At 42.8% G+C, this 11,195-nt stretch overlaps 2 protein-coding genes across 2 annotated transcripts; both read left to right on the plus strand.

Moving 5' to 3' along the window:
- Window positions 1-1,199: 1,199 nt before the first annotated feature.
- Window positions 1,200-4,415, plus strand: LOC122665533. Its single transcript, XM_043861687.1, has 2 exons — window positions 1,200-1,824; window positions 4,270-4,415. The coding sequence occupies exons 1-2, from the start codon at window positions 1,200-1,202 to the stop codon at window positions 4,413-4,415; spliced, it is 771 nt and encodes a 256-aa protein (XP_043717622.1).
- Window positions 4,416-6,459: 2,044 nt separating this feature from the next.
- On the plus strand, window positions 6,460-7,501 carry LOC122665534 (RING-H2 finger protein ATL29-like). The gene has a single exon (XM_043861688.1). The coding sequence runs from the start codon at window positions 6,482-6,484 to the stop codon at window positions 7,499-7,501; it is 1,020 nt and encodes a 339-aa protein (XP_043717623.1). The 5' UTR covers window positions 6,460-6,481.
- The last annotated feature ends 3,694 nt before the right edge of the window (window positions 7,502-11,195 follow it).

An 11,195-nucleotide genomic window follows, 5' to 3' on the forward strand; every position in this document is an offset into this window, starting at 1 on the left:
TTGAAGGATTATGAGAAGAATCACCCAACTCACGACCTAGAGCTAGTAGTTGTGTTGCTCTGAAGATCTGGAGACACTACTTGTATGGAGAGAAGAGTGAGATCTATAGCGACCATAAAAGTCTTAAGTACGTCTTCACTTAAAAGGAACTTAACATGAGACAGAGGCAATGGTTGGAGCTCATGAAGGACTATGATTGCACCATCCACTACCATCCCAGTCAGGTAAACGTTGTGGTGGATGCTCTTAGTCGAAAGTCGTAAACTTTATCCATTGCGCCCTTGGCTGTCAGTAAGGAACTTGATGAGGATGCTAGAAGGATGGATCTGGAGTTATTGGTAAAGGGTGTTACCTTATCTCTAGCAGCCCTATCGGTGCAGTCAACCTTGGTGGAAAGGATTCAGTCTGCCCAGGCCTCCGATGAACGCTTCCAGGAGATCATTGAAGCTATTCAGGGTGATACACAGTGAGATCTGGATTTCACATTGACTGAGAGTGGTATCCTCATATTAATGGATTAGCTATGTGTTCCCAAGGATGATCAACTGAGAAAAGAAGTGTTGTCAGAAGCTCATGATTCTCCTTATTCGATCCATCCAGGTAGTACTAAGATGTACAGAGACTTGAAGGGATACTATTGGTGGAGTGGAATGAAGAGGGATGCAACTGAATTTGGGGCTAGATGTCTCACTTGTCACCAAGTGAAAGTGGATAGACAACAGCCCCATGGCCTTTTACAGTCTTTGCCTGTGCCAGAATGGAAATGGAAACATGTTACCATGGACTTCGTCACTGGGTTGTCCCATACACCCAGGGGTGTTGATGCCTTGTGAGTCATTATGGATAGGTTGACAAAGATAACTCATTTCATCCCCATCAAGGTCACCTATTCGATGGATAAGCTAGCTCACTTGTACATTGATAACGTGGTTCGCTTGCATGGAGTTCTGGTTAGCATCATCTCAGATCGGGACACCAGGTTCACATCCAAGTTCTGGGGCGGATTCCAGAAAGCTATGGGTACCTTGTTGAGTTTTAGCACTGCCTTCCATCCGTAGACGGACGGTCAGTCGAAAAGGACAATACAGACATTGGAAGATATGCTCCAAGCCTGTGCCATTGATATGCAAGGTAACTAGGATGAGTACATCTCGCTTATCGAATTCGCCTAAAACAATAGTTACCAAGCTACCATCGGTATGGCACCATTTGAAGCTCAATATGGGAAGAAGTGCCGCACTCCATTGTACTGGGACGAGGTAGGTGAACGATGCATCCTTGGGCCTGAATTGATCCAAGTGACTTATGAGAAGGTGAACTTGATCCGTGAACAGATCAAGGCTGCCCAGTCTAGGCAGAAAGGCTATGCGGACCAGAGACGTACAGATCTAGAGTTCTCTGTCAGTGATAAGGTGTTTCTCAAGGTGTCGCCCACCATGGGTGTGATGCGGTTCAGCAAGAAAGGCAAGCTAAGCTCGAGATTCATTGGGCCCTATGAAATCCTTGTGACGGTCGGACCAGTGGCTTATCGGTTGGTAATCCCACCATCTTTAGACGGTATGCATGACATCTTCCATGTGTCCATGTTATGGAAGTACGTGTATGACCCAAGCCGTGTCCTATCTCAGGAACCACCGGAGTTAGCAGCGGATATGTCTTATAAAGAACAGCCCAAGAAGATTCTGGACAGCAAGGTGGTGAATCTTTGCAATCGACCTATTCACTACGTAAAGGTGAAGTGGTGCAACCACCCGGAGGAAGAAGCGTCTTGGGAAGCCGAAATGGAGATGCGAGCGAAGTATCCTTCCTTTGGATTCTTACAAGGTACGCCAAATTTCGGGGATGAAATTTCTTGTAAGGTGGGGGGAATGTTATATCTGCACCAGGGTATACTATTTATTCATGAATCTCTTCCTTATGACGCGTAGATACTACTGCCATGTACGTCGGAGAACTGTTCTCACTGGTGGTCAAGCCCAGCTACAAGATCATTGACCAGTTCACGGGCCTGCCTGTCGAAGAGAGGTTCCTCAATAGGCTGTGGGGGAGATTTATCAATGGTGATTTCTTTGACCATCCTCCTAGCATGAGCCACCGAAGTAAAGAGTACCGGAAGGTTTTTCCTGTGTCCCCACATTTAGACATCTCGCTCAGCGATGAGCTTAGCATCGAGGTCGGAAAACTCTTCAGGATCACGAAGGACATGTCATGACGGTCGAAGGGTAAGTTATTGCCCTGAAGTATGTTAGTGTACCCTCCCCTCTATGGCCTTGAAGTGTGGGTCAATGCCCAACAACTTTTCTTGTGTTTCTGCCCTTAGGGCAGCGACGGAGTCACAAGATTGGTTCCGTCCGTGGATCCGTCCGTGCTATTTTATGCTTTTGAGTGTTTTCCTTGTGTGGGGCCCATACCCCATGCCCCAGACATTATACCTGAGCCCCCCAGGCATGGTGGACCCCATCCATGGTTCTCTTGAAGTGTGTATGTGCTATGTTGGTGGACCCACTAGCCTATGGTTGCATTTAAATGTGTTTTATTCTAAGTGCCCCAAACCAAACAGGCCCTGAGTGGGCCACTAGCTTGCTATAAATATTTAGCTTAGCCATCCATTGGCTTTTTCACTTCTCCTACCAATTAACCAAACCGTTGAAGGCTGGGAGAGCATTGAAGGAGAAGAAGGAAGTGATTGGAGGAGGGCTGGAGGTGGACTTCATCCATTGGCTCATCAAGTTTGGTGAGTGCCTTTCCCTTCTTCCCTCTCTTTCCATTTCAAATGGGAGAATCCCTCATGGATCGGATTCACTTAGGGTTTCCTTTGGGAAACCCAATGTTAATAATTTGGCCTCCTAAATGGAGACCTACTCCTTCCTTAATGCCATCCATAACCCTAGCAACCTTAGCTGCTGTTCTAAGCTTTAAGACCTTAACTTAGGAATGGAGAAACCCTAGAAGTGATTCCAACTCCTTGGATCCTCTAAGGCCCACAGTTGAACTGGGTGCTATTGACCCTAGGGAGGCTTAGGACTCTCCTCTCTAACCCTAGGAGCCATGTAACCCCAAGGATGGAAGGCTGGAGGTGGAAATCCTTCAAAATCTCGGATAGAGACTCAACGGATCCACGAATGGATCCAGCATTGTGGCTCCGTCCGTTGATCCGTTCTGTACAAGCTGTTGACTGGCTTGGATGGAGCTAGGAACAGATTCATCTATTGGTTCTGTCCGTGGTTCCGTTCCCTCTCGGGTGTGTCTCAGGGTTCAAACGGATGCACAAACGGATTCACCTAGTGGTTCCGTCCGTGAATCCGTCCCTCCTGTTTTCACTGTATGCCTGGACAGAGCCAGGAACGGACTCATTTGGTTGCCTCTGTCCCTGAGTCCGTCCGTGCCGTCTTGTGTAAAACCTAAAATTTAACTATTGGGACCCATAATGGGACCTACCTATACTCTTCTAACACTATTCTCACTCATCCCCAGAATTTATAACCTATACGGGAGAATGTGTACCGAGGTAAATCCTACTAAACACCCCAAGCGACGATCGAACAACTAGTGAGTGGGTTTTGGGTGATGATTGGGCTTATTCAATATGAATTATACAATTACTCTGATACTTGCATCATTTATGAACATGTTGCATCCTTGAATATAAAATATCTTGGTTACGATTTGATGAGATGTTGTTATGTTTGCTTTACATTATTGAATCGGGTTACGGTGTCGGGTGTGTCGGTGCCGGAACCCCAGAAATGTTCATGAGATTTATTAATTACCATGTTGCCCTGTATGTGTCGTGCCGTGCTGGTACCTGGGTACTAGATGGAATGGAACGTTGATGCACCCGGAATACCTCTTAGGACGATAGGATTTGCATGTAGTATAAATGCGGTTAGGATTCACTTCCCTATGCTACGACCCTTACCAACAGGGGTTTGGTGTTGGGTGATTGGGGCTCCTTGTTGCTTGTGGGGGAGAGAGGCCAGGTCAGGGATGACCACTGATCATCGGGGTCCGTCACTGGGTGGTCTTGGTGGCTTCGATCGGCGTAGACTCTCTGGTGATAATAAAGGTTTCATTGTGGTGATAAGTTAAGTGACCCACAATGTCTCCCAAGTTATCATAGTAGCATATACCCCAACTTAGACTGTGTGTTAGATGGAAAATCTAAAAACATTACATTCATCATGGACTATTTGTTATTGTGTGTTTGTGCATTCCCCTTCCCCTCACTGGCTCAGTGGAGCTAATCCCGCTGTGTACACATTCTTTTAGATTTTGATGCAGATGGTGGTTATCTAGCTGGTCTCGAGGCCCAGCCAGCTGATTATGTTGTTATCGGCATGGAGGAGCCCGATGCTGTGTCAGAGGAACACGGGGACGGATGCCCCTGTGACGATTGTACCTACGGGCCGTGTTGATGTTGGGGATTGTCCCCTCTTTTGGTTCTTTTGGGTCTTTGTGCCCGTTATAAACATTTGTCTGTAATACTTTATACTCTTTTTAAGTAGTTACGTCATGGTCAGTCGGCAAATAGTGTTAAACTTTATTTGTATCACCTAGCCAGCTGAACATATGGTAACTACTATCTAATCGCTTCCGCTTGTAATTACTCTATTTTGGAATGGAAATTTCCTCTTATCTCAGTAACCGTAATTATTATGTTTTACTTTGACTGTTGACTGTAGATTGAGACACTGTGTCAGTGACTTTGGTAGCGAAAGGGGATGACGCATGTCATCCTGGTCACTCCTTGACTGTACTTTATTCCTATTCGGAAATGGGGGCGTGACAGTTATACCTCTACGTTGTCCCCTACTCACATGTTAAATTTCAGTTTTATTGAGGTCTCCACATCCAAAACAGAGTTTTGAAAATCAAAACTATGGGGCAATGGAAGTTGAAATATTGTAGGCATGTATGAGATATGCATGTCAATATATGGGAGAGTATTTGATTGAATTAGGCTCCATAATTTAACACATGGCAATATTTAAAGTGGGATGTGTATGAAAAGTTCTTAACACAAGCTTGTAGGAGGAACCTTTTGTTTTTGCATAACATTTCATTTTGGGGGTGTCAGATAAACATTTTTCCACAAAAATGAAATCTTTGTCATGACACGTATTAAAAAGAGGGGAATGGGTTCCCTTTGACAATAGAATACTTATTCCGCCGATTGAAGGGCTTCCCATAACAAATTTTACATTTAGAAAAGGGCTATATAAGAGAATTCACTATTATGGGGGAACGGTGGTATGGGTGTAGGTGTGCAAAAGGGTTCCTTCTGCACACACTTTTTCTATGTTTGATTGTCAAGAAATAAAAAGAAAAAAAAAAATCAAAATAAGACAAAAACTATGATAACACAATGATTGATTTATGTGTCTATTTCTCTCCTCAAATTCAAAAAAATATATATATATATACATATAGATTAAAATTTTCTTTTCTTTTCTTGGCAACCAAACATAGCCTAATTCAATCAAATACTGGCTGTTTCAGGGCCATTGGTATTCCATGATATCTTGGTTGGAGAGGCTCTTGCAGTTCGACAAGGGTTGTTCGATCTTCACTCACAGGGTTATTTACATGTGATTGTTGAATTTGATAATAACAACCTTATCACCACTCTTATAGCAAGGGGCAATCCAACACCATTGGTGATACGGTCTATTGTTGATGATATCTTTGTATTTATCATCTTTGTTTACATCTTGCATTTTCGTTTTATTCCAAGGGAGATAAACAGTGTGGCTGACTCCCTGGCACGGAGGGCACTGTCGATTACATGCATGACAGTATGGCATATATCCACTCCTTGGTTGCGAGAGTTATGTTCACTTTCCAATCCTTGAGAAGTTTGCATGTTTCTAAATAAAGTTTCTTCTTGTTACCAAAAAAAAAAAAAACATAGCCTTAAAAAGAGGATTGCTACTATGAAACCCAAAACTGTTGTAGCTCGGTTCCTCACCATTGGATCCAAAATTTAAAATGAATTACAAGATGACCCCCAGAAAAATCAATGGCAAATTGTGGGATATCATCAGATTGTATCAAACATGGTCCATTTAAAAAAGGCCACCCCTGCACCTCTCTTATCACCACAAGGATCAAAACCACAAAACCACAACAGATGGAATGGCAATAGAAGGGCACATACAATCACAAACCCTCAATCTTATCAATTTGCTTTTCTTCTCACAAGCGACTCGTTCAATGTCTTTTGTCATTACCTCATTACCGCAAAGGAAAAACCAACACTGCCATGTCGACATACTAATCCGCTAAAATTCTAAGGAAGAGAAAAAAGAAGACAACAAAACAAAAAACAGAAATGAGACCCAAAGAAGCACAAAACTTTTAACTTTGTTTCATTTTCCTCAAACATAGCCTTTTTCTTCTTCTTCTTCTTCTTCATGCAAACCCTAAGGCCAGTAGGGTATCTAACCTCTGGCTTATTATCTTTGGTTGCTGCTTTCTGGCAATGTCGACAAATTTCGATCCCCAATCATCATCACATTCAAATCAAACAGATTCATCTTACACCGCACCGCCGGTAACTGTAACCCTCACTATTATCCTCCTTGTTTTCTTCTTTGGTGGCATCTTCTCCATCTACCTCTGTCGTTGCTTTATGGCATACCTACTCAATACATCGAATATTCGAAATTCCGGCCGTATCCCAGCCAGCAATGCTGTCCAACCAAATGCTGGTGGTGGTGGTGGTGGTGGTGGCGGAGCCGCCTCGAATGGCCTAGACCCTTCAATCATTGCTACATTCCCTACACTTGTGTATTCCATGGTGAAAGATCTCCGACAAGATAAATGTGGTCTAGAATGTGCTGTTTGCTTGGCTGAATTCGAAGACGACGATGAGCTTCGCCTTTTAACAGTTTGTAATCATGTGTTTCATCCAGACTGTATAGACTTATGGTTTGGAAACCATAACACATGCCCACTTTGTAGGAGAAGCCTCTTACCATCTGAGAAATCACAACAAGATCAGAATAATAATATTGTCACAGAATCTCAACCGACGGCAGAGAATGATCAACAGGAGAATGGGACAACAAGAGAAGATAATAATAGTGTGTCTACAAAAGATGAAGAAGAGGAAGAACGTGAAGAGGTGGTGTTGGTGGTGGTGGATAAAGGAGATAGCCATGATAAGGGTGCAACAACAAGTGCTGCTGGTGCATTAATTGTTACACAAAAGGATGGAAATGGAAAACAAAAACCTGTGAATGATATGAAAATTAACAGATTTAGGTGGCATTCTACGGGGCACTCCATCATAAATGTGGAACGAGATCCGAATGATGAACGGTATACATTGAGATTGCCGGATCATGTCAAGGAGCAAATTGTAAGAGGTCATAAATTGGCAGGAAGTTGTACTACATTTGGAGAATTATCCAACAATGCCGGCAACGGTTCCCGGTCGGTCGGTTATGCCGAACTGTCGTCAGGGTTTTCCGGCGGTGGCGATGTAACTAGAGTGTAAATTCTTCCTTTCCTCTGTGTACCATTTAATTATTTATTAATTCCTTTTTTTTTTTCTTGCGTAAAATTACAATTTTGAGCACTTACTCCTTAGGGGTCAATTCCAAAAGTTGGCCTTAATTTTTCACAATTTGGATCGTCTACGGCAGGGCAGCCGACCAGCCATTCTGCGTCCTCACACAGGCAGAGAGTGGACTCATCGAGCAAGGTGCTCGGGCAGTAGATAGGGCAGTTATTTCGCCTCTACCTGTGCGTGGGCCACACATTGGCTGCTCGGCTGCCTGACTGTAAAGGATCAAAATCATTTCATGTCATGGGTTTCCAAGGAATACGAGCTAGGAGAAGGCCCAAGCATAACCCAAAATAAAATTTTATTATGGTTTCAACATCTTTCAGGTAAAATTAAGGAATTCAGATCGCCTACGGCCCAGCTGTCCGTAAAGGCCTGTGCGGCGCAGACTGTGTCGTGTGTGCAATGACCGCCTTACCCTTATTTGGGCGAGGCGTTTGGGCAGGGATAAGGCGGTCTTTGCGTATGCGGCTCAATCTGCGCCGCACAAGCCGCTACGTACGGGCAGCGTGCCATAGAGGATCTGGATCCAAAATTACGAGCCCCTCAACCGTCTCTCTCTGTCCTTGGTGGTTTTGAAGAAGGGACAATCTAACTGGGGCTGTGGGGTAAGACAATGCGCAAAAACATAATGGGCGGTGAAAATTATGACTTTCCATGGGGGTGGAGTGATCATTTCGTGCCCACCAGTTTCTAGATGCAGGGACAAAGCGACCAGGTATCGTTCTTTTTTCCCATCTAATTATTCTTTCAAAATCCTCCAGGTTACTGTTGAAGGGACTTATTCAGAAATATTTTGGCCCAACAGGTAACAGTTAGAGCTTTGATTCCAGGCAGATGCTTATGGTCATACTAGCAAAAACTAATACACATGAACAGATAATGGTACTTTTTTGGGGGGAGGAAGAATACAAGCAGAGCTGCACAGGGATGGAGAGAGATTCGGACTAGAAAGTAAAAAAACAGCAATTTGAGATGGCCCTTAGATCTCTTGAAAGTGGAGCAAAGCATTCATTCAGTTTAGGAAAAACATAACAAGTGGGAGTCATCACAGATTCCTCTAGTAGAAAGAAAGAAAGAACCTTTGAAATGCTGTCCCTCTATGAACCTCCAGTATTATCCGACTAACTCCAAGAAACTCCGGATTTCTGTGAATTAAAATCCTCTCCAACTCACTAAAAGTGCAGCGTGGTGCAGTTCGGAGATGAGAGCTCGACACGTGCAATATGCTAAATCCAACGGTGCCAAACTCGATTGACCCAATTTTTTTTTTCTTTCTTCTCGAGCTCGGCACCGTTGGATTTAACGTCTTCCACGTGTCTAGCTATCAACCCCGAACTGCACCGCACTACACTTTTAGGGAATTGGAGAGGACTTTTTTCCCGATTTCCATAATACTAGTTGGCCTGCTCTACTTAATCACAACCTCTATCTTATTGGGATCAACTAAAATGCCATCTTCTGAAATTACATAGCCCAACCAAAACTCACACTTGCAGAGTTTGGCAAACAACTGGTGCTCCCTAAACCTCTAAAGCACCGCTTCCAGATGTGCCTTATGCTCTTCCTCGCTTTTGGAATAAACTAAGATATCATCAATAAAAACGATGCCAAACCGGTCTAAGAACTCATGGAAGACCTAGTTCATCAAGTGCATAAATGCTGCTAGGGCATTCATCAACCCAAACGACATCATTATGAACTCGTAATGTCTATAGCGGGTCTTGAATGCAATCCTCGAGATATCGTCTCTCCTGATCTTTCGTAGATGATACCTGACCTAAGGCCAATCTTGCAAAAGACCGTAGAACCTTGTAGCTGAACAAGCATGTCATCTATATGTGGCAGTAGATACTTGTTCTTGATAATAACTTTGTTCAATTCTCTGTAGTCAATGCACAATCTCATCAACCCATCCTTCTTCTTCACAAATAGTACAGGTGTTCCCCATGGAGATGAGTTGAGCCTGACAAACCCCTTACTCAGTAGCTGCTCTTTCAACTCTCTCAACTCTGCTGGTGCCATCCTATAAGGTGCCTTGGAGTAAAGATATCAATTTAGAACCAAAACCGTAACCAGCCGTTTAAGACCGAACTGAAGTAAATCAGTTCGATTTTGGTTTCCAAAGCTAGAATCTTTTCTAGGTTTGGTTCAGTTTTGGTTTCATGCCTAAAACCGTTAAACCAAACCAAATTATTTATTTTCAAACCGAATAAGGAACCACATAAAATTATATTATTTTTAAAATTTTTAATCAAATGTGGAAGATAAATTCTTTTCCATTTTAGTGTTTAGGAAAAGTTTGATAGAGTATGATCCAAACAAATAAAGGTTTTTAATTGGTGAATATGTAGAAAAGTTGTCCCAAACATTTAAAATAGGACCTAAACCAAATATGAATCCAAATTAAAACCCACTAAGAAGCTGAATACAAAACCGAATAAAAACCGAAACCGAACCAATTTAATTCGGTTTTGATTTTGAAAATGTATTCCTATTCTTGTACGGTTTGGTGTTGGTTTCTACATTTTGTTTCTTAAACTGATCCGAAACCAAACCGAAAATAACCAATTGACACCCTTACCTTGGAGATAGATGTTGTATCTGGCACATTCTCTATCGATAACTTTGTCTCCTTGTCAAGTGGTAAGACCACTAGGTCATTAGGAAATACATTTGGAAAATTCATGGCAACCTATATGTCTACTAATGCTAGTCCCTTCATTCTCTCATCCACTATGTTGGCTAAAAAATCCCGACATCCCTGGTAGATCAATCTCCTGGCCTGTAGAGCTGATATCGAGGGTAGCGACGATGCACCCAAACTCACTCCTGCATATGTAAACTTGTCCTCATCTCTAGATTTGAAGATGACCTCCTTCTCAAAGCAATGGACACTGCCATGATCGATAGACAGCTAACCAATCCATGCCAACTATCACATAAAAAATCTAACCCACTCAATGCTATAAATAATAAAATTATATTTATATGTATTGTTAGTAAACAATTTATTGGGCTGACTCGAACCAAATTGTGTCAAAACAAATCCCTTAAGCACCTATCAATCATAAAAAATCAATATTAAGTAATTTTTTTGGGTATGGGGTATAACACTCCAGACTGATATCTTATGGTGATTCCAAGCAAGCCCCACCGGGTGGATGGATCATAGGGGAGAGTTGCATCACAATTAACTTTAGAGAACCCTAGAGGAAGAGGAATCTAATTACCTTGGCCTAAAGTCGAAGGGGTGTGATTCTGATTTGGAGGTTTGACAGTAGCATCCCAAAATTCTTCAAATGCTTTGTCAACCACGGTGAAGACTTCAATAGGGGACTATTCACGTCTATTAAGCAACAAATCGTTCCTTGCAATCCAAAATAACCAGCAAGTGAGGGTGCATATATAAACTCTAGATTTCAATGGCTTGTTTCATGTTTGGAAATTGAATGCAACGAGATAGTATGGGGATCCCTTCAGTGCAAACGACGTAGGAAAGACTAATGCCGAACCATGTAGCTCTAGAGAATGGGTAGCCAAGAAGGATGTGGTCAATTGTTTCCACTTCAAGATGGATCGATTGGAAGATGTCTCTTCATCAGCCCCTCTCCCAATGCAATTC

Source organism: Telopea speciosissima, chromosome 6 (assembly GCF_018873765.1).
Source record: "Telopea speciosissima isolate NSW1024214 ecotype Mountain lineage chromosome 6, Tspe_v1, whole genome shotgun sequence".
Classification (NCBI taxonomy): domain Eukaryota; kingdom Viridiplantae; phylum Streptophyta; class Magnoliopsida; order Proteales; family Proteaceae; genus Telopea; species Telopea speciosissima.